This window comes from Lagenorhynchus albirostris, chromosome 10 (genome assembly GCF_949774975.1).
Source record: "Lagenorhynchus albirostris chromosome 10, mLagAlb1.1, whole genome shotgun sequence".
NCBI lineage: Eukaryota > Metazoa > Chordata > Mammalia > Artiodactyla > Delphinidae > Lagenorhynchus > Lagenorhynchus albirostris.
Genome location: NC_083104.1, coordinates 99460880 through 99488419, shown reverse-complemented (window position 1 = coordinate 99488419; position 27540 = coordinate 99460880). Strand labels below are relative to the sequence as shown.

Genomic DNA, 27540 nt, shown 5'->3' with positions numbered 1-27540 from the left:
GCCGTGGTTGTAGTTTGCTGTTAGTCCTCCGGTCTTACAAGGTTGTTTTGTTTCTGTTAACCTTAGGTTTCTTGTGCGTCCACAGCCACCTCGTTGAAGGGTAGGCCCTGAACTATAGTTAGTTCTGGCCACTTTCACTGTCCTCTGCCTGGAGCTGGAGGGCTGCCTGCGCCCAAGGAGCTGCTGGCGCTGGCCCTGGGAATTGCATGTAAATGTGCAGCTGCCTTAGTTTCATGTGTGAACAGCCTCAGGCTTTAAATTCGTTGCCTTCTGTTTGTTAAAGAGAATTTGAGGGTCCTTTGTACTCAAGATTGACTGCTCTGACTTTGAAGGAGAGCCTTTCCCTGATCTACTCATCTCTAGCAGGGGTCTGTGAACTCTTTCTTTAAAGGGCTAAATAATAAATACTTTAGGCATTGTGGGCTACAATTTTTTTAATAATTTTTTTTTTTTTTACTTATTTATTTTTGGCTGCGTTGGGTCTTCATTGCTGCGCGTGGGCTTTCTCTAGTTGCGGCGAGCAGGGACCACTCTTCATTGCAGGGGCTTCTCTTTGTTGTGGAGCACAGGCTCCAGGCGCCAGGGCTTCAGTAGCTGTGGCACGCGGGCTCAGTAGTTGTGGCTCCCGGGTTTAGATGTGGGATCTTCCCAGACCAGGGCTTGAACTGTGTCCCCTGCATTGGTAAGCGGATTCTTAACCACTGTGCCACCAGGGAAGTCCCTTTAATAAATATTTTTAAAATTAAAAACCATTTTCAGCTTTCAGGCTATAGAAAAACAGGCTGTGGCTGATTTGACTTGTGAACTGTAGGATGCCGGTTGCCGCTTTAAAGCTTCTTATCCAGTGCAGCCGCCATGGAGCTTGTGTGGTGCGGCTAGCATGACTTGCAACGTGCTAGAAATGCACACGCACACCAGGTTTTGAAGGGTTTGTGTAAAAAACAGAGTGTTAAATCTCTCCCTAATAACTTTATATTGATTACATATTGAAATGATAATGTTTCAGATGTATTGGGTTAGATAAAATCTATTCAGATTAATTTCACCTGTTTACCGAGGACTGGAAAAGACAATTTCCTCTGGTTTGATTGTATTTCTGTTAGCTAACATTGGTCTAAAGTCAGTTTCAGCTTCTCTTGGACTTGGTAGCCTTTGATTGCACGACTGAATGAACTTGCTGGTTTTCTTGTCTCTTTGGTTCCTTTGGTCTCACCTCACATTTTATTCACTAAAAATGAGAGTGAACAAAAGCACCGCAATAGTGACTCTTCTTTAGTCGAGCAGGATTGCATAGTGCCTTTGCTCTTCAGTCTCTTGTCTAGCGCTTCAGTGAGAAATATTTGGTACTCTCTGAACTTTGTATTTCTTGCAATTCTTTTTAGGTGTTGGATCCCAGAACACGAATGATATTGTTCAAGATGTTGATGAGAGGAATCATATCAGAGATCAATGGCTGCATTAGCACAGGAAAAGAAGTGAGCAATTCTTGGGATGCCTGATGCTTCCATGTTAGTTTTCTGATTTCAGATACCAGGTGAAACTAAGGCACTTAGTAAATAAATCGTGCCTTTAAAAAGAAAAGAAAAAACAAAAACCCCATATACAAGCCAGGATAGTTTAATCAGTGCCATTTCTTAAAAATGGCTTTATTACATGCTATATAAAATAGATAACTAATAAGGACCTGCTGTATAGCACAGGGAACTCTACTCAATACTCTGTAATGGCCTATATGGGAAAAGAATCTAAAAGAGAGTGGATATATGTATAACTGAATCAATTTGCTGTACAGTAGAAACTAACACAACATTGTAAATCAACTATACTCCAATAAAAAATTTTTTAAAATGGCTTTATTAATGTTTATGGCTGGGTAGGAAGTTGTGCATGTAAGGACTTTGGTCCTGGGTCATGGAGTCCATCCAGGTGTGCCTAGCAGTGAGTTCAGATGGTCAGACGGTTACTGCTGGGACAGGGGGTCATGGTCTAGTTTCTGTTAGCCAACAAATGTCCTTCTCATTGTTTTCTTTATGTATGGCATGCTACTTTTCTATTAGCAACTCATTCTGTGGGAAGCAGTTCTCAGTATAATTCACTTTATAAATCATGAGATATAAGAATGTCTTCAGATATTTTCCACGTACTTGAAATACAAAAATGTTTGAAACCACTTCTCACGTGTAGGTATGTATGTATGTGTATATTTATTTATTTAATTTGAAGACCTATTTTTTCAATTAATTTATTTTTTATTGAAGTATAGTTGATTTTCAGTGTTGTCCTAGTTTCAGATGTACAGCAGAGTGATTCAGTTATATATATACACATACACATACATATATTTATATATTTTTTTATATATATACTTTTTCAGTTTCTTTTCCCATATAGGGTATTAAAAATATCGAGTAGAGTTCCCTGTGCTCTACAGTAGGTCCTTGTTGGTTATCTGTTTTATATATAGTAGTGTGTATCTGTTAATCCCAAATTCCTAATTTATCCCCCTCTTCCCCACCTTTCCCCTTTGGTAACCGTAAGTTTGTTTTCTGTGTCTGTCTCACGTGTGTTTAAATTGGCCTTTACTATACATGTAAGTTGGAGGTATACTTACTGTACCTTTTGGTATGATGTTTTATATTTTAATTCACATATTCAAAAGAGGATGGTATTCCTTATGCACAGAATTTCAGTTCCTTATGCACAGAATTTCAGTTCACTTGACTTTTTTTTTTTTAACCTTTGAGGATAGACTCAAATAGATTGCAAAAGTAAAATACTATGTATAGTTATTTAACACAAACTTAAGTTTCTTTGTTTTTGACTTAAAATAGGCTAATGTATATCACGCTCGCACAGCAAACGGAGAGAGCAGAGCAATCAAAATTTATAAAACTTCTATTTTGGTGTTCAAAGACCGGGATAAGTATGTCAGTGGGGAATTCAGGTGAGCTCAGGGTTCTTTTTTTTCTTCCCCAGGTGACTTGATTTCTGTATCCTAAAAATAAAAACTAGAATAATGGAATGATTGAAATAGCAAATATCTTTCTCATTCAAGGTTTCGTCATGGCTACTGTAAAGGCAACCCCAGAAAAATGGTGAAAACGTGGGCAGAAAAGGAAATGAGGAACTTAATCAGGTGACTGTCCGGGGTGTGTGTGTCTGTGCTGTGTCTGCATGTCAGCCTCAGAGCTTTCCTCCCAGCAGGTTCTGGTGTGGTTCTGTCCAAAGATAGGGTCTCGCAGAGCTCCGTTAGATCTGCAGAGGTGAGCAGAGGAAACGCATTTCCAAGCGAGTAGGAGCTACCTTCTCTCTCCTGTTTTACGAACCCATTACAGGAGAATTGTGCCCCGACTTACATTTATTCTGCAAGGCTGGGTCATGTGAAAAGCCTTGGGAGCCGTGTGAAAAGGTTTAGAATTTATACTGAGGATGATAAAGAGCCGTTACAGGATTTGAAGCAGGGAAGTGACACAGTCAGGTGGTGAGAATAACGTGTCATTTTTTTTTATAGGTGTTGGAGTTTTAGGCAATTTTGTTAGGCCCTAAGCTCTTTATCGTAGTTTCCTCTTCTTCAGTCCCATTTTGGACACATTTCCATATTCTTTGTTTGCATTGGCACCTTTGTATCAAGTAAAGGCAACTGAGATCAAGTTTCCTCAATTGAAGTTTTAAATTGGAAGGTTTTTTTCTCCCTTTCAAATATCTTTTACATTTTATATATGCTATACATAGGTGCCATACGCTGGATATTGTAGCAGTATTCAGCAAAGGTCACTTGTTTTGGAAGTCCTTCTGAAATCTCCTTATGCTCAGTTTGCGACTGGCTATGAGTTCACTATTTTTATTCATCATTGTTGACACTGATCAACTCAAAAGATAATTGCAGACATATCTGCTGTATTTCATCGGTTCTAAGGCGCCCGTTTCTTCACAGTTTGACATCTCTGGCATCGAACTATGCCATGGAGGCTATGGGATGTCCTAGTTGAATTGCTGGTGTTTTGCCATCCTTGGTGACGCGTAACGGTGCCGCTTAAAATCACGGGAGGCCTGGGTGCTGTTTCCTCATGGCACTGCTAGTCTTGTGCACTGCAGCTGTTGTAAGTTGTTTTAGATTAGGTGCTTTAGATGACTTGTTTCAGCTTTTCGTTTATCTGTTTTCATATCACAGGCTAAACACAGCAGAGATCCCGTGCCCAGAACCTATCCTGCTGCGAAGTCATGTTCTCGTCATGAGTTTCATTGGCAAAGACGACATGTGAGTGTGTAGGAGGCCTAATAATTACACGCCCAGAACTGTATTTTTAAGTGCTTTGAATTATCCAACATGTGAATATTTCCCATTTAAATAGCTCCTTGCGTCTTGTAATATTTTTAATGAATCTTTCCCACTCTATTAGTGCATAGAGTCACTAATTTGTTCTACTGTTTTTAAGTCCCAAAATGCTTCAGAATAACAAAGCTCACCTTGTTTTTTGGGGAATGTCTCATGCAGTCAGCTGGAAAAGCATCTGTTTGTGGACAGCTTTTTATTGATAGAACCGTATCTCTGGAGCGAAGCACATTGTTCAGTGATGATTGGTAGAAGAAAAGAACGGGTAACAATGTTAGGAAGCAAGAAGACTTGTTCTGGGTCCGTTTATCTGAGTTCACTTTATTTTTGTTCAAGGCCAGCGCCGCTCTTGAAAAACATCCAGTTATCAGAATCCAAGGCTCGGGAGTTGTATGCGCAGGTGATCGAGTACATGAGGAGAATGTACCAGGACGCCAGGCTCGTGCACGCGGATCTCAGTGAATTCAACATGCTGTGAGTGTGTGGCCCACGCGCACCCCCCAGCAGTCACCTCGTGTCCTTTGGGGAAATGAACTAAATCCCCGTCCAAGAAGTCCTGCTAAATTCCCCAGTGGTAGAGTTGGCTTCCACAGGGTCACAGGATAGGATGTGTTCCCTGCCTTTGGTGGCCTTAGTCACAGAATTGACCACTCTGATCGTTAGCAGAGCTAAAGGACTTGGGAAATTTTCTCAGTTTTCATCTCTTGTTAGTCAAAGTGGCTCTTCTTACCCACCTCATTCATTTTATTAGTTATTTCCATTGCTACTAAAGTAGAAATGTTTAAACGAGAGTGTGGGCGAGCCGTGGTGCGCCCTAGCCCCACGTGCCCGGCCCTCATGCCAGCCTGGAGGCAGCGTGCAGCTCACCCCTGGCGCACCTGGCCCGCAGGTACCAGGGCGGAGGCGTGTGCATCATTGACGTTTCTCAGTCCGTGGAGCATGACCACCCGCACGCCTTGGAGTTCTTGAGGAAGGACTGCGCCAACGTCAACGGTGAGGACACTGGGATTGTCCCCCAACTTGTTGCGCCGGTGCTTTTCACTCTGGTAAACCGTTGATAGAGAATCTTGGCACTAAATCGTTTGCTGCAGTGATACTGACACCAGTGTGGGTCATGGGGTATTTTTATCTCTTTGTTTTTCTATGAAGGGGTTGGATTAACAACCTCTTCCCTCGCAAAGCTCTCACGAATGTCTTCCCGTGACAGGTTTCTTTCTGAAGCACGGGGTCGCCGTGATGACTGTGCGAGAGCTCTTTGAATTCGTCACGGATCCATCAGTTACACACGAGAACGTGGACGCGTATCTGGCAAAGGTGAGGTGGGGCCAGGACGGGAGGAACAGACAATAGCGGTAGCGATTGCACTTCTGAGGGACTCAGGGCTATTAGGCATGACTTTTATTCATCATGACAGCTTCCAGAGACTGTCTCCTGATTTCACAGATGGGGAATCAAGCTGTAGTAAAAAGCCGTTGGTAAAGCCAGGTTTCTTGACTTTAACCATCAGCAAGATACACAGGCTGTCAAATTTGTGAATGTGTAGTAAGAAACCTGTTAGCTTTGGGTCATTAATTCCTTTCCCTTGTTTCTCAGAGGCCTTTTTGCATCACAGAACTTTTAAAATTGTGGTAAAATATACACAGCATAAAATTTACCATTTTAACCATTTTTAAGTGTGTGGTTCAGTGGCATTAAGTACACTGTTGTGTGTCCATTACCACCATCCATCCATGGAACTTTTTGCATCTTGTAAAACAAATTCTGTCCCCGTTAAACACTAACTCGCAGTCCCTCCCTTTCCCAAGCCCCTTCTGCTTTATGTGTATGACACCTACTCTAGGTATCTCGTATAAGTGGAATCATACAGTATTTGTCTTTTTTTGGCTGACTTATTTCACTGAGCGTAATGCCCTAAAGGTTCATCCGTGGTGTAGCATGACACCGCATTTCCTTCCTTTTGAAGGTTGAATAATCTTCCATTGTGTGTATAGACCACATTTTGTTTATCTGTTCATCCCTTGATGTGTACTTGGGTTGCGTCCACATTTTGGCTGTTGTGAATAACGCTACTGTGAACATGGGTGTGCAAATATCTCTTCAAGACCCTGCTTTCAGTTCTTTTGGGTGTATACCTGCAAGTGGGATTGCTGGATAATATGGTCATTCTACTTTTAGTTTTTGAGGAACCGCCATACCGTTTTCCCTAGTGGCTGCACCATTTTACACTGTCACCAGCAGGCTGCCTGGGTTCCAGTTTCTCCACGTTCTTACGTCCTCACCAACACTCGTTATTTTCTGGTTTTATTTTTTGTTTTGTTTTTTGAGTAGCTGATGGGTGGGAGGTGGGGTCTTGCAATTTTGATTGACATTTTCCTAATGATTAGTGATGTTGAGCATCTTTTCATGTGCTTGTTGGCCATTTGTATTTCTTTGGAATGTCTATTCAGGTCTGCCCATTTTTTAATTAGATTGTTTTTTTGTTGTTGAATTATAGAAGTTCTTTATATATTTAGGAGATTATTAACCCCTTGTCTGATATATGATTTGCAGATGTTTTTTCCGGTTCCATGGGCTGCCTTTTCACTCTGTTGACCACACCCTTGGATGCACAGAGGTTTTTAGTTTTGATGTCCAGCTTATCTGTTTTTGCTTTTGTTGCCTCTCAAACACATGGCCCCTGAACAGGTGTTCAGGTTCATCCCACCTTTTCACACTCTCCCCTTTCCCTGGAACGCCTTCCCATTTCTACCTTTGCTCGTCTTGCTCTGCCTAGGGAACTTCAAAGCTCAATTCAGAAAGCTCTCGAGGAGAAATCAGGCAGAAATCATTGTTTCCATAGGTATATTTTCTACATTATCTAACTCTGTAACGGATGTAGTCACACTGTATCCTGCTTATCACATTAAGTTCTTTTTAATTTTGTCACCCTCTGCTAGGCTGTGAACTCCTAAGGGACAAGATTTTACTCTGTATCACTGGTAGCTATTCAGTACCTGGCACAGAGGAAATAATCACGTTAATTGAATAAGTAAATATCACATCACTTCTATTCTTAAACTCTTTTTTTTTAAACATAACTTTCTTTTTATATAATTTTTAAAAATTTATTTATTATTTATTTACTATTTTATTTTTGACTGCGTTGGGTCTTCGTTTCTGTGCAAGGGCTTTCTCTAGTTGCGGCAAGCGAGGGCCACTCTTCGTCGCGATGCGCAGGCCTCTCACTACCGCGGCCTCGAGCATAGGCTCCAGACGCGCAGGCTTAGTAGTTGTGGCTCACAGGCCTAGTTGCTCCACGGCATGTGGGATCTTCCCATACCAGGGCTCGAACCCGTGTCCCCTGCATTAGCAGGCAGATTCTCAACCACTGCGCCACCAGGGAAGCCCCCTTCTTAAACTCTTTAGCACTAATTTTAATGTGTGAACTTAAAAAACTCTAGTACCACTGTTGTTTGCTTTCTTCTGTGTATTCTAAATAGGTTAGAGAACAAATCTTAAGTTTTACAAACCAAAAGAATCTATAGAATCTTTGTCACCTTCTTAGTGTCAGTCATCGTTTGCTCAAAGAGCTTTCTTTGGGGCTCTGTCGTGCGGCGGGCGTTAGAGCCGTGGACTCAAGGTGAGCGGACCCTCCCGCTCCTCTGTGGTCCCCTTCGTGGACAGCTCAAGAATTGAGGAAGGGTTCTTTCTTTCGGTGTCAGTTTTCCTTTAATAAATATTTTTGTTAATCGTTTAAAAATTAGTCAAAACAGTATTGCTCTTGAGGAAGAGTCTAGGGATGCCCTGAGGCTAGACGAGTTTGATTTATACTGTTAACCTCTGGGTTCGATGACAGCCTTTTTGGCGAGTTCTACCATGGAGAGCTAACCTGTACCACTGGAGGACACGGAGGGTGAAGGGCTGTACCCAGAGAGGCTAGAACAGCTTTCCACTAAAATTGGGGAATGGATGTGGGTTGAACGTAAAGGAAAGTGATTTTTGTTTTCTTTCCAAGGCCATGGAAATAGCATCTCAAAGGACCAAGGAGGAAAGGTCCAGCCAAGATCATGTGGATGAAGAGGTAAGATGTATTATCTGTTTACTGACTTAGGAAACACTTGTGTCTTGAGGTCTTTTTTTTTATATTGCTGGGGCATGATCTTAATTTTAATAGATAAGCAGTTTTTTTAAATGATGATATTTCCTTGAGACATAACATGTTACACGATTCAGCTGCATGAGGTTGTGTAACTTACATCCTATTACATCCTTCCACTCAGTGACCTGTTAGCCCCTCGTCCTGCGTGGAGAACATTTTTACAGAACCCCTTGGAGGACGTGATTCAAGAAGGAAGAGCCTGTTTTAGTTTGCTAATGTGAATTTTTTTTTTTTTTTTTTTTCCCCGGTATGCGGGCCTCTCACTGTTGTGGCCTCTCCCGTTGCGGAGCACAGGCTCTGGACGCGCAGGCTCAGCGGCCACGGCTCACGGGCCCAGCCGCTCCGCGGCATGTGGGATCCTCCCGGACTGGGGCACGAACCCGTGTCCCCTGCATCGGCAGGCGGACTCTCAACCACTGCGCCACCAGGGAAGCCCGCTAATGGGAATTTTGAAGTGATTTAAATGTTGCTTTCAGTCACACTGTAGATTTTAAAGACTCATGTTTGGTAAAAAGGAAGACTTTTTTAAAATCTTGGGAGTCAGTATATTTTTTTGTGAGGGTGATCCATAGTAGGCTTTTAAAAAATAACAATAATTCTCACAGCTGTCGTGTGTGGTGTGATGGGTGAATATAAGATACCCCATACGCGTCAGCTGTGGCGCAGGGTAGACGATGCTCCCATGAAAGAGCCCCTTCCTCTGTTAGGCATAGCCAGGGGGCGCTTGCTCACGGCAGCTCCTTTCTCTCCCATCAGAAAGGCTTCATGGAGTACAGACGAGGGGAGAGAAGGGTTATTCTAAGGGTAACCGTATATCAGAGCTGAGGGTGACGATGGTGATGAGTTCCTCTGTGACCTGATGGGGTGAGGACGCTGAGTGCGTGGGAGAAGCACGTGAATGAGTCTCCATTGTACTTTCCCTCTGCGCCTGTTAGGTGTTTAAGCGAGCTTACATCCCTAGAACCTTGAATGAAGTGAAGAACTATGAGAGGGATGTGGATATAATGATGAAACTGAAGGAAGAGGACATGGCCATGAACGCCCAGCAGGACAACGTGAGTCGCTGGTTTGTCTTCAGCAAGTCAGCTCGCCGCGGAAGCTGCCGGCCCAGACCCGCCGTCTTGAGTGTCGGCCTCTAAGCTAGTGCGACGGCTCATTCCCTTCACATTAGCAAACCCTCTGTGCACACTGCTTGTAAAGGGAATCAATCCCCTGGTCTTTGTGAAAGGAAAGGACACACTTGAATGAGTTCAACAGACTATAATTGCAGGAAAAGGAAGATTTGTATAGAAGTCTAGGCTATAAATGGTTATTATACTGGCTCCACTAACATATGTGTTTCAGAGTCTGGAAAATTTTTTTCTGCTTAAGGGCCAGATAGTAAATATTTAAGGCTTCGCAGGCCAAGAAGCAAGACTGAGGCTATTATGTGGGTTGTTATATAACAAGAGAGAAAAAAGTCCCCCAAAGTTTTGATGAATAATTGAAAACACACAACTTTTCATGATACAGGTCTACTAATGAGAGAAGAATAGAGTTATTCGGGGGAGAGGAGAAAACATTACATTTAGTTGAGATTCAGAGTTAGGGCTTTCTATCATCAAATTGATTGCAACTGTTTATCGTTAAAAACCACCAGGCCGCAAGTCAGATTTGGCCTGTGGGCCAGAGTCTGCTGATGACTGCTGTGCCTGTGGGTGAGAACCACACCCGTGCTACACATTCTCTGTGTCCCATGAGATAAATGTTAGGCACCTTTTTATAATCACACAAGGTATCATTTAGACCACAGTGTTCTTTCTTAGTATTGCAGTGTACTTCCGTGTCCAGTTTTATGTTGATTCTTGTTTTTTTCTTTTTGGTTTCAAGATTCTATACCAAACTGTCACGGGACTGAAGAAAGATTTGTCAGGAGTTCAGAAGGTATGCAGAACATGTGTTACTGTTCATTTACTTGAAAACTCTTTCAAAGGATATAAAATTTCATGTCAGGTATTATTGAATTAACAGTGGCGTAATGTTACTAGTACAGATGCTTTCAAAGTCCATGGGCATTTTCAGAAATGCCCTTTTTATGTTCATTCTTCTTAACCATGAGACTGAAATGTGGAAATGCGTGGTTTATTCTTCATTCTGCCCCTGAATTGCTCTGTTATTGTAGCTGAGGCATCGATTCTTTTTGTATCCTGTTCTTCATTTGTGAAGTTATTAACAAATAACCATGTGCTTGTTGATGTTTCTACAACCAACTTAAAGCAACAGTGAGATCTGGTCTCATCCCAGCACACAGGCTGTTGAAGGCTAGTCATTCTGTCTCACAGTACAGATTCCTGTAGTGTTTTTTTCTTAAAGCAACTTTGTTTTGTCTTACATTTTCAAACGGCAGGGATTGATTCTTATTTAAGCAATAGTAAAGGTAGTTCTTACTTCTTTTAATATTCTTTTTTTAAAAAAAATTGTCGATTGATTGATTGATTTGGCCACGTCAGGTCTTAGTTGCAGCATGTGGGGTCTTTTGTTGTGGCGTGGGCTCCAGGGAGCGTGGGCTCTGTAGTTTGCAGCATGTGGGCTCTCTAGTTGAGGCACGTGAACTCAGCAGTTGTGGCGCACGGGCTTAGTTGCTCCGCGGCATGTGTGATCTTAGTTCCCCGACCAGGGATTGAACCCACGTCCCCTGCATTGGAAGGCGGATTCTTAATCACTGGGCCACCAGGGAAGTCCCACTTCTTTTAATATTCTTAATGAAAGGCTTGAATATGAAGGATCATGGTTTACATTCTGAAAATTGAGTGTGTTTTTTCTGTGGGAAGAATTGGACTAGGAGAATTCTGGGTTTTATGCAGCAGGTGTGATGGGGTAGGTGTGCTTTGAATTCTAGAGCAGGAAGATTGTGCTATAACTGGCTGGAAAGCCTTTCTGTACAATCGCCTTTTAAAGATCTGTTTTTTTCATTATGAAAAGAAAACCTCGTGGTTTTAAAAATGCTTCCTCCTGCTTTAAAAACTGCTAAATTTGGACTTCTCCGGTGGCGCAGTGGTTAAGAATCCGCCTGCCAATGCAGGGGACATGGGTTCGAGCCCTGGTCCGCGAAGATCCCACATGCCACAGAGCAACTAAGCCCATGCGCCACAACTACTGAGCCTGCGCTCTAGAGCCCGTGAGCCACAACTACTGAGCCCGTGTGCCACAACTACTGAAGCCTCTGCGCCTAGAGCCTGTGCTGTACAACAAGAGAAGCCACCGCAATAAGAAGTCCGTGCACTGCAACAAAGACCCAACGTGGCCAAAAATTTAATTAATTAATTATTTTAAAAATTGCTAAATTTCAGGGAAAAAATGAATGTTTCTCTTGTTTAAATATTGTGTTCCCTCTTGATTGGATTAACAAGTGTTAAATGAAATTTAATTGGTAGGAAATCCACTGTGAAGTGATCCAAGTAACTTCACTTTTTACTTCTATGTGTATTTCGCCTCTTTCCAAATCCTGGCTCGACCCTCCTGATTTCCTGCAGGAGGTAGAGCGGTCCTGTTGTTGATCTAGGTCACCCAGTGAAACCCCAGTCCCTGTGTTTGGGTACGTCCTTGAGCCATCCAGGAACGGCTCCTCGAGGTGTCCTCCCTGACGTTGATTCCATTGTTTTGATGTTTCAATACAGGATGTTATTTTTCAAAGTCTGTCTGTAAGGCTGAAATCTGATTTTTGGCCTTAACACATTTAATACCAATAGATAACTGACTGGTTTAGAATAACATGGTCCTCTGATATTTTCAAGGTCCCTGCACTCCTAGAAAATCAAATTAAGGAAAGTCAAGTTAAGGAAAAGACTTGTTCTGATTCAGAAGATGCCAGAAGCTCTCAGTGTTCTGACACAGACTCTGAAGACCAGGGAGACAACGCCTGCTCCAGAAAGCCCACCGCTGACCTTGAAGTTGATAAAAAGGTTAGCCACAAACTTAGATTCCCTTGTTTGTCAGTACGACAGCACAGCCCCTCAAGGCTCTCTGCTCAGATATCTGGATCATAGTTGCTGAACACGTTGGTCATTAAGTCCCTCCACCTGAAGTTTTAGTTCCCAAGCGTGAACTTTGCTTTTGGTGGTAACATCAGCTAGAGATTGGGCTTCTACTAAGAGCTCCTTGGGCACTGCCTAGAGAGAGGGCACACTAGTTTCAGTGCATTGATGAAGAGTGATTGTCATGCACTTGAAGAACAAATGATGCTGGAGTTGCCCCATGGTGAAATACCAAAAAACCATTTCAGAGGCGTTACAGCCCAGCTCCCTGTTTCCAGAATCTCTGTTTCTTCCACTCCTGGCCGTGGACATAAGAGATGCTACTGATGAAACAATCCGTGATGGCTAACTGTTACTCTTTAGTCTTAGCCTAATCCTTTAAACCTTATAGAGTGAGGGTTCCAAGACTTCTGAGAGACACACCCAACTCCCTAGCACACGTTCTCTTTGGCTATCTTCAAATTTCTATTAAGAAATCTTAAAGATAATTTTCATCCCAAATTCTACCACGAAACCATTATCATTTTCAATTTTTTTTCTGTGATGCTCACTTTTTATCTTTTTACATATATTTTAAAATTTAGTTCTGGGGCTTCCCTGGTGGCACAGTGGTTAAGAATCCGCCTGCGCCAATGCAGGGGACACGGGTTCGAGCCCTGGTCCGCGAAGATCCCACATGCTGCAGAGCAGCTAAGCCCGTGCGCCACAACTACTGAGCCTGTGCTCTAGAGTCCACATGCCACAACTACTGGAGCCCACGCACCTAGAGCCCGTGCTCTGCAACAAGAGAAGCCACTGCAGTGAGAAGCCCGCACACCGCAATGAAGAGTAGCCCCCGCTCACCACAACTGGAGAAAGCCCGCACGCAGCAACAAAGACCCAACGCAGCCAAAAATTAATTAATTAATTAGTTAAAAAAATTTAGTTGTAGTAATATGAATACTCAGAATGAATTAAATTTGCAAATATTTTACTTTTTGTTTTTGTTTTTACAGGAAAGAAAAAAGATGGTCAAGGAAGCCCAGAGAGAGAAAAGAAAAAACAAAGTTCCTAAACATGTGAAAAAAAGAAAGGAGAAGACAGCCAAGACGAAAAGGGGCAAATAGAACCAGAACTGTATGATATACAGTGATTTCCCATCACCTGCTCTCTGAGCTGCATCTGGAGGATGGGTTATTGATTTTAACTGAATGGTTATTACTGCAGTGTCCTCGTGGACGGATTCACGTGTTTTCATGTAATTATGTAAAAAGCTCTAAGCTCTAGTGTCTAGGTCTAGTCCCTAGCTCTTTATGGTATTGATAGAGGATTGTTTAAGCTACTATTTTAATGAAGAACTTTATACAATTTTACTTTTGTATATATTTTCTCCTGCAGTTTGGTTTTTGAAGCATCGTAACTGTTTAAATGTATTGAGCAGTTATGTAAAGGCACTTTGGACAAACTTGGGCAAATTGTTTTTGCTTTGTTTGTAATGTGCCAAAGACCCATCTGCAATCATTTGATTATAAGGCCACGGTTTCTATAAAAGGGGGTTTCACTGATTTAGAGAATTCAGTTGTTGATATAATCGTTCATCACAACTTTGTTCTATGTGTATTGATGATTATTTACAATAAGTTACTCTTCATCTTTCATATTCTTTTTTGAGCTAGGACCTCCTAGTTTATAAGCTGTTTCACATTCAACTATGAGGTCTGTTCATTCATTCATCAAATATTTGAGTATTTTAGGTGCGAGGGATACAGCAGTAAATCAAAAGCAATTTCCATAGATAAACCTAGTTTCCCTTAAACCGAAGCTTGCACCTGCTTGTTTGAGAGTCAGTGGGTTATTGAGGGAGGGGCGGGCCTACTGGATAAAGCAGACAAAAGTTACTACCTTCAGCTGGTTTGCGTTTTAATAGGAAGACAAGGCATTAAAATAAGTAAAAAGTAATCTATCAGCAGGTAGTATATTCCGGGAGAGGGGAAGAAATAATGTAGAGAAGAGAATGCCTGGGGCGGTGGGAGAGTGCAGGTTTAAAACAGGCCACGCTGAGAGGCCATATTTGGGGAAATACTTGAAGGATGTGAGTCATGTGCATATCGGGAGAGAAGAGCATTCCAGGCAAAGCAAACAGCAAGTGCAAAGGCCCCGAGGCGGAACTGTGTCTGAAATGTTCCAGAAACAGGGAGCTAGAGCATCGTAACCATGGGGGGGAAGTAGCAGCTTAGATCAGGTGGTGGTATGTGCCTGGAAGGTTTTGAGCAGAGGAATGGTGTAATCTGACTTCTGTTTTGAAAGGGTCGCGATCTCTGTGGCTTCCAGGGAAAATGGACTAGGAGATGGGTGGGGATGGGCAGGTGGCTGGGTATGTACTGTGGTACCCACGCGACAGGTGACGGAGGCTCGGTCCAGGATGGTAGCAGTAGACATGGAGAGAAGCGGTTGGATTCTAGGTAAAGCAGGCACGGTGAACTGGATGTGCCGTGAGAAATGCCGATTTTAGTCCTTGACTCAAAGACAATTTCCATAGATAAACCTAGTTTCCCTTAAACTGAAGCTTGCACCTGCTTGTTTGAGAATCTGTGGGTTATTGAAGGGGTGGCGGGGTCAATTGAGCTTTTCAAGTTTTAAGTCAGATTTATTACGTTCATAATAGCCTGTCTTCCTGACTTGAAACAAGTTCAAAATATGAAGTATAATTTCAGTGAAACACAATTGTATGTCCTGTAAAATATTCTACAGTTAACACAACCAAAGAGAAAACGAAAAAGGAGGCTGAGCAATCCAGTACACCCTGGGGGATTCATCTTCAGGACCCCCTGCTTCTCTCATGGGTTGGGTCTTACCTCCAGCCAGGCGTGTTTGAATCAGGTGGCCGGGCTCCGCAGTGCCATCTTTGGTGAATCGAATGCAATCACTAGGCTTAGATTCAGTTTCTCTGGGCAAAAGTAGTGTCGTTAGGACGGACACTCATTACCTGCTGCCGGGAGGAAGTGGCTTGTGACGTGCCGGGATTTGGGACTGGGGGGGATTCTGATTTGAGGAGCCTTTTTCTGGCAGCTTGCTCATGTGGCTGTTTCCCCGTCTGGATTCTGGGCTGTAGCTGTGGCTGAGTGGGAACCACTGGTAACATTCTTGCCAAACTGGTCTGAAACCGTTTCCCTTGTTTGTTTCTTGCCAGGAGGTCTGGAGGAAGGAGCCTCTTTGTAGGCAAACTTAACAGGGCTACTTTCTGGCTTTAACTGCAATAGAATTTTGAGCACTTGACAGGTTTTAGTGTCCCTGGATTATTGGTTGTGCAGTGACTTTCCATTTGGAGAGATGAGCTTTGGGGTCTCTTGATCCAAAGGCTGGGACATCATTTTGTCAGTTGTTGATGTATCTGGTTTTCTGTCCTATTTTGTTGATTTTCTAATCCCTTCAAAAATGCAGGTGTTTCTAAAAGTTTACTGTGAGGAATCTGGTTGATTTCGTTGAAGCACAAAATCACAGCTATTTCCTCTGCGGCTCTACTTATTCTTCCTTTGATGAAGCAGTTTAGGAACAGAACTTTCCCTGGCCCAGGAGCTCCAGCATTTGAGCCTGGCCTTGGAGTGAAGAGGTGGACACAGTGGCAGCTGGCTGCCTAGGTCTGATCAAATGCGAATCCACGTTTGGGGCTGACATCACTTTTTCTTTAGCTTTCTCTACTCCTTGATGAAGATGGCCTCAATCGGTTGAAGAACTTTGTAGTTTGGTACTAAGACTTGTTGGAGAAGAGCTCTCCTTTTCATGGGTTTCTGCTGAATTCTGTGCAAGCAGCTTGTTTCTTGGTTGCAGGCCTATCCTGTTTTGTGGCTATGATTTCATTCACCTTTTGGCTCAAAATGAAGAGATGAAGAAGTTCTTCTAGAAGCTGGTAAAAATTCACTTGAAGGACATCTCAAACGTCATGGGCTCTGAATGTTGACATTTCTAAAAATCCTTTTGGTTTTCAAGAGCTTGACAGATTTTCTAATTCTTAGTTGTTTATACACATATAAGTAAAGACCAGGAACATTCATTCAGAGCTTGACTTTGACTTCTGGGGTTTACTTTTTGATGATGAAAGGGTCGCATGAATCAGCAGGTATGGTCTGCTGGTATGGTCAAGGTATGTATGGTCTCCTGTGAAGATTTCCTGTGACCACATCAAATGGCTAAGATTTTCAACCTTTGGTGATCATAAAACAAGAGCTCTCCATGTTCTGTCTCTTGAATTGGATTAGGTTATTACATTCCTAATCCATTTTGGTTGGAGTTCTGTTTTGTTTTGTTTGTTTGTTTTGCAGTACACGGGCCTCTCACTGTTGCGGCCTCTCCCGTTGCGGAGCACAGGCTCCGGACACGCAGGCTCAGCATCCATGGCTCACGGGCCCAGCTGCTCCGCGGCACGTGGGATCTTCCCGGACCGGGGCACGAACCCGTGTCCCTTGCATCGGCAGGTGGACTCTCAACCACTGCGCCACCAGGGAAGCCCTTGGTTGGACTTTTTAACTTCCATATCCTTTGGGTTTGTGTTACCTTGGACATCAGGGCTTTTATTAGTGCTCCAGGGGAAATTATAGTGTTGTGTCTGAAATCATTTAAGCTAGTTTCCGAAGGAAAAGGTATCTTTCTTGGGTCTGTGTTCTCCAGAGATCTTAGTCACGGTTGGTGGTGCTGTGGGAACCTCTGGGCTTGAACTTAGAGAATGAAGACTTGAACTCGCGGAATTTTTGCTTTTTGGCTTTCCTTCATTTTCTGTGTCACTCCACATCCTGCTTTGACTGCTGGCAGGCCGCGGTCGTGAGGAGGTGGCCCTCGTACTGCCTGGAATAGCCACACACCCACAAAATCCTTTCTCTCTCCTTTTTTCCCAGAATGGCAAGGGCATCATCTGTGTGTGAGCACAGCTATTTCTAGCTCTCTGAGAGCTTTCTACCCCTCTTATCAACGCACCTTAATAATTTTAAGGCCGAGCAACTTAATCATCTCGGGGTGAAATTTTAACCTTTACACATTTTCTGCATAGCTGCCTTGGAGTCCTAAGCTTGTCAGTGAAAAAGTGGTGGGTCCTTGGGGTCCCAGTGCAGCAGCTGGAGAGGCGGGCAGGCAGAGGATGGGCTGTTTAAAGTACGCATGGGGGTTGCCCTTGAGGGTAGCATCTGCGCTACAGCCATGGGCGTGAGTGGCTGCATAGGGGAGCATCAGAGGCTTAGGTCAAGGAACTGAGGCCAGGGTTTTGGAAGAACCATCTGTGTTAGGACAGGGCCTAGTTTTAGAGTGTCAGTGAGTGACATGCCTGAATCTTCAGTGGGCTGGGAGAGAGGTGATGCGGACGCCTGTAATGTAGTGGGGAGGTGAGTGGTGTCGGACGACGTCAGTGCCCTCCGGAGAGCCAGAGTTTAAATGGGGCAAGGAGAGGGGAACCCTCAGAGAAGACGTTGAGGATACGAGGCTTCTTGCTGGTGTCTGACCCCACGTGGGTTCCAGACGGCACTGGGGGGAGTGTTTCAGGATGGAGAAGAGTAGGAAAAGCCCCGTTGTGGGGTTGGATGCTTCTGGGTCTGAGGACCTGACCCCGTTAAGTAGGCAGATGCCACAAGCACATGGAGATAAAGAGTAGTGCCTGCCTCGTGGAGTTACTGTGAAGGACACAGGAGAGCTACGGGGAGCTTGGCAAGGGCTGGATCAGGCTGGTGAACCTGGACTCCGTCATTCAAGATGGAACAGTCCGACCCCTTGGTGTTCCTGCAGTGATGTGAAAAGAGGTTCACAGAACCTAGAAAGTATCTTGCCTCCCCCCAGAAACGTTGAACCTCAACCCATGTCACCACCAGCTGTAATCAGCAGTTTACAAAGTATACAGCTCACAGGAACAGGATAAATGATGCTGGGAGGATATAGTCAACCGAATTCAGAATAAGGGGGAAAAAAAAGAAGAGGAAGAGCTATGATAAAGAGGTCTAAGAGACATATTTCCCAATGCTGCGGATTTCACTTGGACCCTGATTAGATCAAACCAACTGTAAAAAGGTGGACTGTTTGGGGGTTTCTTTTTAGGCAAATAGGGAAAACTAAAAATGGAGGAGGTGTTAGATGATAGTAAGGGATTGTTCATTTTACTGGATGTGATAGCGGTATTGTATTTAAAAGTGGTTCTCTCAGAGTATGGACTGAAGTCTTTATGGGTGAGATGGGTAGAAAGCCTGCGACTGTTTCAAAATTCTCCATCCTTGACCGACTCCTAAAGGAAAGTGGTGGATGAAGCAGAAATAGCAGGAGGTCAGTAGTGGCTAAAGCAGAGGAACGGCTATGTAGGGATTTATTATACTCCTCTCTCTCTGTAACAATTTCTGTAAGAAAAAAAGGTGTTTTTTTTTTTTTACTGAGTCAAAGTAAATATATTAAGTACTTAAAACAGGGCTTGTCACATAGTAGTTCTGTATTACACAAGTATCTATATTTTTATTTTACTCGTTATTCTTTTAAACTTTTTTTTTTTTTTTTGCGGTACGCGGGCCTCTCACTCCTGTGGCCTCTCCCGTTGCGGGGCACAGGCTGCGGGCGCGCAGGCTCAGCGGCCATGGCTCACGGGCCCAGCCGCTCTGCGGCACGTGGGATCCTCCCGGACCGGGGCACGAACCCGCGCCCCCTGCATCGGCAGGTGGACTCTCAACCACTGCGCCACCAGGGAAGCCCATTATTCTTAAGTAACTTTTTTTGCCCAGGCATCAAGGTTTAATCATCTGGGCCAAAGAAGTAGGTCTAGGTAGAACTGTGATGGCTTCTGGTACTGGCCCAGCTCGGCAATGTTGCTTGAAATGTCACTTGAATGTGAAGGCAGTTTGAGAACTTGTATATTGAACAAATGCTGACAGAAGTTTTAGTGCTGCTAAGCCTGACGCTTGTTTTAACATATGTCACCTTCTCAGTGACCTGTCCTAACCACTCTGTCTGGATTTGCAGTCTGCCCCCTTAACTAAGGCCCCTACACACCTTATTACCTTTGCTTTGCATAGTTTATCTAAAGCTCCTCTAACTAACTTACAGGTAGACCTCGTTTTATTGCACTTCACAGGTAATTGCGGTTTTTACAAATTGCAGGTCTGTGGCAACCCTCTGTTGATCACGTCTGTCTGGGCCATTTTTCCAACAGCATTTGCTCACTTTGTGACTCTGTGTTACATATTTTGATAGTTCTCAAAATCTTTGAAACCCTCCACCAGCAAAAAGATTACATCTCGCTGACAACTCAGATGATGGTTAACTTCTTTTAGCAATAAAGGATTGTTTAATCACTTTTTTTAGACACAATGCTGTTGCACACTTATAGACTACAGTCTAGTGTAAACATCACTTTTTTATGCACTGGGAAACCAAAAAATCCATGTGACTTGCTTTATTGCGCTACTCGCTTTATTTGGTGGTCTGTAGCCAAGCCCACGGTATGTCCCAGCTCTGCCTGTACTTACATGCTGAGTTTTCTCATACGTATTGTGTGTCTTCCCTCACCTCCCAACCTCTTCCTAGAATGTAAGCTCCACAGGGGCAGGGATTTTTATCTTTGTTCAGTCTTGTATCCCAGCACCTAGAATTGTGTCTAAAATACCGTAAATGCTCAATAAATATTTAAGGGAATAATACGTTGTGTTTCTTAAAGGTGGAGCTGTGACATCAATTGGATACACACACCACCACCACCCCAAGATGATAAAAATGAAGACTAGGGGTTGATGTGCATTGACTTGTGCCCTCTAGCCCTCCCTTCAGTGACCGGGGGCGCCCACTGTAAGGTGACCGATCTACGCCTGGGGGCTACAGCGCTGCCTCTGCACAGCCTTCTGTCCTCAGACCCTCGGCATCAGCGCAGCTCTCCAGCCAATGGAACGGGTGCATTTTAAACTGGATTGTTGTTTTGACTTTGACCACGTGAGACCATTTGACTGTTATCCAAAGTGCTTGGGCAACAGTGTATTGACTGATGAGTTCTTCAATCCCAAATCACCATAACGTAGGAGAATGGGAGACCTGATAGAAGCCTAGCCTTATAGTCACGCATTTTCCCAACTCTTCCCAAATATGGACTGAAAGTTCTGAAAACAAGTTGATCTTAAGAGATGGTTCTGGTGGTGGTCTGTGAGAACTGTTCCAGATACAGATTTTTTTTTTTTTTTTTTTTTTGCAGTACGTGGGCCTCTCACTGTTGTGGCCTCTCCCGTTGCGGAGCACAGGCTCCGGACGCGCAGGCTCAGCGGCCATGGCTCACGGGCCCAGCCGCTCCGCGGCATGTGGGATCCTCCCGGACCGGGGCACGAACCCGTGTCCCCTGCATCGGCAGGCGGACTCTCAACCACTGCGCCACCAGGGAAGCCCCAACAGATGTATTTTTGATGTATTTGTGGGGGGAGGTGGGCTCCACTTCCTACTCCACGATCTTGACCTCCTCCTCAAGGGATGGTTCTGAGTTTGAACTAGGCCTCTGCTTCCTTGAGAAGCTGACCAACTCCCACAGTGAAGCACAATCAACAGGGCATGAAACAGGACCCCAGCCCCAGGGGTGGGCAGGATTGTCAGTAGGTGCTTGGTCTGGCCCAACGTGGTTTTTCAGTAAATGATACCAATATTGGCGGTGATGTTGGGAGCCTCCCTCCTGCTGCCGGGCACATGAGCGTGGTCAAGGCTAGCCGGGGCAAGCTGCAGGAATGGATAAGGTACCTGCCGTTGGGGGAAGATTTCTCGTCTGTGGATTGCGGGAATTGGACCAGATGGCCATCAAATTTCTCCTTTACAATTCTATTATTTTAAAACGCGTAGCATGGACTTCCCTGGTGGCTCAGTGGTTAAGAATCCGCCTGCCAATGCAGGAGACATGGGTTCGAGCCCTGGTCCAGGAGGATCCCACATGCCGCAGAGCAACTAAGCCCGTGTGCCCAACTGCCGAGCCTGTGCTCTGGAGCCCACGAGCCACAACTACTGAGCCTGTATACCACAACTACTGAAGCCCACGTGCCTGGAGCCCATGCTGCGCAATGGGAGAAGCCACTGCAATGAGAAGCCCGCGCACCGCAACGAAAAGTAGCCCCCGCTCGCCACAGCTAGAGAAAAGCCCACGCGCAGCAACGAAGACCCAATGCAGCCAAAAATAAGTATAAAAAATAATAAATAGTTTAAAAAAAGAAACCGTGTAGCACAGATGACTCTTATTGAAAGGAGTTGCCAATAGGTATTTTTGGGACTTCCCTGGCCATCCAGTGGTTGGGACTCAGCGCTTTCTCTGCCAGGGCCCGGGTTTAATCCCTGGTCGGGGAGCTAACAGCCCGTAAGCTGCGAGGCATGGCATGAAAAAACGAAAAAAAACTTTCAGAGAGAAGGAAAGGGGTCTCAGATGAAGGCTTGAAGAGGAATACAGAATGAAAAATAAAGAAAGCACGTGTGAGGGCAAATAAATAACAGCCGTTGATTGTTAAAAAAAAAAAAAAAGAAAAATTGTGTTTTACCGGAGTCCTGGGTATTGCTAAACAAAGTGCTGTGGTTTTATCAGGATGGCCAAAGGCCTCAAATTTCGTGCTCAAAGAAGTTTTTCTCATGGATACTGCACATTGTGTGTTATCTATTTCTGATTATGATTTCTGGCTTTATATAAAATTAATAAAGCAACTCACAGAGTGAAAAAAAAAGTAGCATATCAATGATTTAGAAAAGGCCCTTCAGAGGCCAAGGTTAGAATTACATCTCTTAAAACAGTTTGTTTATTGAAATACAATAAGTGGGTTTAAGGTGCCAGTTATATCCCACAGGCCAGGTTTGCTTTTTACCTGTATCATAGTCTCATAAGGCAATTTTATTTTCTTTACCATGTACCATTTGAATTTAACGATGGGAATTCTGTTCCTTGTCCTGCAATAATTTTTGCTCCTCTGGAGGGAGATATTTGCCTAAGTTCTTATCATTAATGTCCTGCGAGCTGCAGGAATGGCCCGTGGACTATTGATTGCACAGGAGGCATAAGACTAGTCAAGTTCATGTCTTTACCTTCTCCTTAAAGGATTAAATGAATGGATCCTTATGACAGCAGGTGCATGTTTGGTGGTTGATGTTTAAATTAATCCTTTGCAAGAGCTCCTGAAGAAAGAGCTCCTCAATAACATTTCCTAGAAGTTGTAATTCATTTAATCAGGAGTTGTTCATTTTACTTTAAAATTAGACACATACTTGAAGCAAAGAATATCAACCACACACAAAAAGACTCCTACGGAGCCTTAGACTGGAAATCTGACCTGTTATTAACTTGTGATGCTCACTTCATCTTTCTGGGCCTCAGTTTCCTCATCTGTGAAACAATGACATTGGGGAGATGAAGCCTGTGATCGTTCTTGAGCTGCACTTTCCACGTGGTATCCACGGGCCACATGTGACGGTTAAGTTTTTGCAATGGTGCTAGTCTGGACTGAGAGTGTCAAATACACACCGGATTTTGAAGACTTAGTATGAAAATAATATATATATATATATATAAAGTAACTTTGTAATTTTTTGATAGTGATTACTTGTTGGAATAATAATATTCTGCATGTATTGGGTCAAATAAAATAAATTAGAATTAATTTCACCTATGTTTACTTTTCTTGTGGGGTAGAAAATTTTAAATGACATATGTGAATATGTGGTGTATAGGACACAGCAACATACAAAGGAAGGAATGAGCAAGATGTTCCCCAGAATCTATCTCAACCCTTCTTCTACAAGAGAGTTTTAATATTTCATATTCAAAAATATATTATTTCTGAGGGCAAAATTGCCATTCTAATTGGCTTAAATACAGATCGTATATACGGTGTATGAGGGACAATAGGGCTTTTTAAAAATAAACAAATAAAAGGAGACATTAGGACTTCCCTGGTGGCGCAGCGGTTAAGAATCCGCCTGCCAATGCAGGGGACACGGGTTTGAGCCCTGGTCCAGAAGATCCCACATGCCGCGGAGCAACTAAGCCCGTGCGCCACAACTACGGAGCCTGAGCTCTAGAGGCTGCGAGCCACAGCTACTGAGCCCGCGTACCACAACTACTGAAGCCCGTGCACCTAGAGCCCGTGCTCCACAAGAGAAGCCACCACAGTGAGAAGCCCGCGCACCCCATCAAAGAGCAGCCCCCGCTCGCCACAAGTAGAGAAAGCCCGTGAGCAGCAACGAAGACACAACGCAGCCAAAATTTAATTAATTAACTTTAAAAAGGAGACGTTAAATACTTGTTTTCTCCCCACAGTATTTTGTGCGCTTGTTGGTTTGCTCCTCAAACTTTCCTACCGAAAGGGATTCACCGAGACGGAAGAACATGGCCCCAGGATGCCTTCCACTCCACTTCCAGGCAGCCCTCTTTTTTTTAATCTCTTAAAGCTTAAGAGATTTTAGCTTAAAAGACAAAATCCATGTGAGTTTTGCATTCATAATAAATTTCTGTTAAGAACTTTGGGGAAAAGTTTTAAATTACCATCAAGTAATATCGATACTCCAGGAAGTGGTGCCTCACGTATAACCCGAGGTTTCCTTGGTCCACACCAGGACCGTCATAATCATATTTTATTTTAAAGTCAGTTGCTAGTGAGGATAGTGTAGCAGGATTATTGCTTGTAAATTGCAGAATAACCGTGTCCATTATATTGCAGTAAGGGTTAAATGAGATTTAATGCAGGCAAGTCATTTAGCACACACTAAATGTTTCTAAAACATAAGTATTGGCTATTATTCTCATTTGGTTCCTAATAGGTGCCGTTCCACATAAAATGAAGGACAGAGGCTAAAGACGTTTTCTTAGAGGATGCTGACTGCACTGGGGTGGCTCACATCAAGTTACAACATTGTATCAGGACTGCCATTATACCAGTGGGATACAGGTTTCATTTACAGTTTTGTTCATATTTATGCAGGTGTTAGTAGGAGCCCATGTGTCCTAACTGAAAAAGTCTCAGATTTGAATTAAGAAACCCTGAAATTTAGTCCAGGATCTGCTACTCCTTTTTATTTATTATTTATTTATGTATTTATTTATTTATTGCGGTACACGGGCCTTTCACCGTTGTGGCCTCTCCCGTTGCGCAGCACAGGCTCCGGACGCGCAGGCTCAGTGGCCATGGCTCACGGGCCCAGCCGTTCCGTGGCATGTGGGATCCTCCCGGACCGGGGCACGAACCCGTGTCCCCTGCATCGGCAGGCGGACTCTCAACCACTGCGCCACCAGGGAAGCCCTCCTTTTTATTTATAACTTATACTCTGTCTATGAAGAACTGTTAAATGGTCTTTAGTAAACAGCATATTCAATACTACCGATAAAGGGAACAAAGCCGTTTGGAGGAAGGGAGAAGTGAATACAGCAACAACCTATAGGCTGATATACTTGTTGCCTGGCTGAATTTCCTCATGTGTTGGGCTTGGAAAAGTCATATTTGACATAAGCCCTTGTCTCATCTCCTTAACGAGGGTGATTGCTAAGGCCTAAGCACTGAACTTGCAAGTCAGACAGCCTGACTTCAAATGCCACCTGGTTGGCATTTGAAGTCAGCCTAGTTTCAAATTCCACCTCCACTATTTGCTAGTTGGACAAACTTGGGCAAATCAAACTTTCTGAACTCGCTCCTTCATCTGAAATGAGCGTGGTACTCAATTAATATTGGTTTCCCCTAAGAATTCGAGGAAATGCTAAGGCAAGTTCCCTCGCTGTGTCGCTTTCTTGCTCCGTTTCCCTCTTCCAGAAGGAATACGTTTTATTTTACCAACAGGGTAACTGGGAACTTAAAAACGGAGAATTCCAGAGCGAGGGGTCTAAGTCCATGGACAGCCCTTGGAGAAGTGAGGAGAAAATGACCTTCACCACCAACAGGTTGCTTCTGGAATAGGGTTTTAGGAGCAGATGAGGGGTGGGAATTCCCTGGTGCTCCAGTGGTTAGGACTCCGCCCTTCACTGCAGGGGGAACGGGTTCCATCCCTGGTCAGCCAGAGGGCGGGGGATGCGGGAGGGGAATCTAGTTATAAGCAAACTAGTGGAAAAGGAGCAGATGAGGACCAAATGTACATGGTGAATTTCTGTGGAAGGAACCTCGAGGAGGCGGAGGGCAGGGGACTGCCGGAGGGGTGAGGTGGGAAGCGCAGAGATGGGTAGAAAGGGGAGGGTGGAGGAGTCCGAAAGCCAAACTCCCAGCCTGGGCAGTTTCACTGGTGCCAGCCCCGCCCTAGCTTAAAAGGGTGGGCGGGGTCGGCCTCATCACCACTCCCTGTTTTGGGGCCTGGGATCTCTGCGTGATGCTTGGAGGCTCAGGTGGCGCTGGTTCGACACCCACCCTAGCACCTGAGCAGGAGAGGCCGGCCTTCCCAGCTAGGTGAAGGGGTGCGTGCTCACCCCAGGGTCAGGGCTGGGGCTGCGGCTGTGAGATCAGCTGAGCGCTGGACTCCCCGCCCCCCGGGACCCGAGTGTCTCTGGGCAGGCCGGCCATGTTGTAATTAGGATTCTGCAGGAGAGCCGTGGGTTGATTTGGGGGATGGTCGTTTTTCTGGTTTTGCGTTTTGGCTGCTTTTTGTTTGGTTTGGTTGGGTTTAGGTTCATGGCAGCCTAGGGAGCATCTAGTTACCCGGCTCAGTGGAAAGTGGAAAGCCGGTGGCCCTTGCTTTCACCGGGAAGCCCACTCTGGTTAGGATGTCTCTGTCCCCTCCTGCAGGAGCTTCGCTGCTTCTTCCCCAGTTTATGAACGAGTCTGCTTTGTTTGCTGCTTTTAGCCTGTGCTCGCCAGGGAAGAAAGTGGCCAGAAAAGCAGTGAGCAGTCTCGGCCATTAGCTGGATTCACTCTCCCAGCATCTCTCTGAAATACCTTTGACCTTGGGGCATGGTTCTGTGGCCCTGGGATGGCCCAGAGCGGGCTGAAATCCTCCTGCCTCTGGAGTCTGGGCTCGGGGAACAGAGAGCAGGTTCTCTGGGGACAGTTCTCCAGGATAAGGCAGTTTCTCAAGGTGTCACGGAGATGGAAATCTAGCTCTCTGACTGGAATGGGCTTGTTAGGAGTCCAGGAAAAAAAGAAAAAAATCCTTCAAGGATCTTAACAATGGGAAAACATTTTTGTAACAAAGGAAGGGCAAGCCCCTACAAGAAGGCAAGTAACAGAAAAGATCTCCGAATGGTTGTATTTGGGGTTTGAAATTTCAGCTGCTTCTATCTTCAAGCCCAAGGGAGGCCCCACCCAGCCTCAGTGGGCTGTCCTAGTCCAAACACCTTATGCTGGGCACGTTGCCAGCCAGTATCAGCATCCCAGCATGCAGAGGAGTCTGTTTTCCAGACCGTGAGGATCGAGGGGGAGAAGAATCCGAGTAGACACATCAGGGGTGCTTTGGATACAGCTGTTGGCGTGGGTGAGGCTGCCTGAGGCCGCTGGAGCTGGATGCTGGCCGGAGCTGCGTCACATTGAGGCAGCGTGAGCACCGCCTGCACGTGATGGAAACCCATGTGTCCCCAGAAAATAGAGGACAATGAAGAAGGGCACCCAGTGCCTGTGCACGGGGGTGGTGCAGGATCCATCTGGCCTTTTAGGAATGTGCGAGGCCAGTGTCTGTGGACGTTCCCAGTAGCAGAACCTGCAGACAGAGTCCAGCCCGACATAGCTGGGGTTGTCCGCTAGGTGGATGGAGGTGGTTGAGGATCAGGCAGTCTGGGATTTGGTTGTCTGTCCTCTCCGGCTGCTCTTAGTGGTGGTGGTCCCCTTCTTCAGACCAGCTCCTTGAAGCAGGCAAGAAAGATGAGGAAGATCAGGCCGTGGGAAGAGCTTTGAGGCACCTCCTGGCCGAGGCCCACTTTGTCATCCCCAGCTCCAGGCGGGGCTGTCGTAGACTCTATACCCTAGATGTAGAAACAGGATCCACTTTCCCATGGCCCGTAAGGATCTTTCTTGGAGGGGTTTTATTTTTATTTTATTTTACTTTTTGAGGTACGCGGGCCTCTCACTGCTGTGGGCTCTCCCGTTGCGGAGCACAGCTCTGGACGCGCAGGCTCAGCGGCCATGGCTCAAGGGCCCAGCCGCTCTGCGGCA

At 44.8% G+C, this 27540-nt stretch overlaps 1 protein-coding gene across 3 annotated transcripts in view; it reads left to right on the top strand.

The window, feature by feature from the left end:
- RIOK1 (RIO kinase 1) overlaps positions 1-23047 on the top strand; it is a 33257-nt gene extending 10210 nt beyond the window's left edge. Inside the window, exons 6-18 of one of the 3 annotated variants that reach the window (XM_060163736.1) lie at positions 1383-1475; positions 2832-2944; positions 3056-3136; positions 4172-4258; positions 4670-4807; positions 5223-5326; positions 5541-5647; positions 8328-8393; positions 9407-9526; positions 10341-10394; positions 12245-12412; positions 13480-13721; positions 20136-23047. In XM_060163736.1, the coding sequence (XP_060019719.1) occupies positions 1383-1475; positions 2832-2944; positions 3056-3136; positions 4172-4258; positions 4670-4807; positions 5223-5326; positions 5541-5647; positions 8328-8393; positions 9407-9526; positions 10341-10394; positions 12245-12412; positions 13480-13590 (1242 nt within the window). In that variant the 3' untranslated portion in view covers positions 13591-13721; positions 20136-23047. The remainder of the gene's footprint in view (positions 1-1382; positions 1476-2831; positions 2945-3055; positions 3137-4171; positions 4259-4669; positions 4808-5222; positions 5327-5540; positions 5648-8327; positions 8394-9406; positions 9527-10340; positions 10395-12244; positions 12413-13479; positions 13722-20135) is intronic. The other 2 variants (XM_060163734.1, XM_060163735.1) reach the window with 2 other exon arrangements.
- Positions 23048-27540: the final 4493 nt, after the last annotated feature.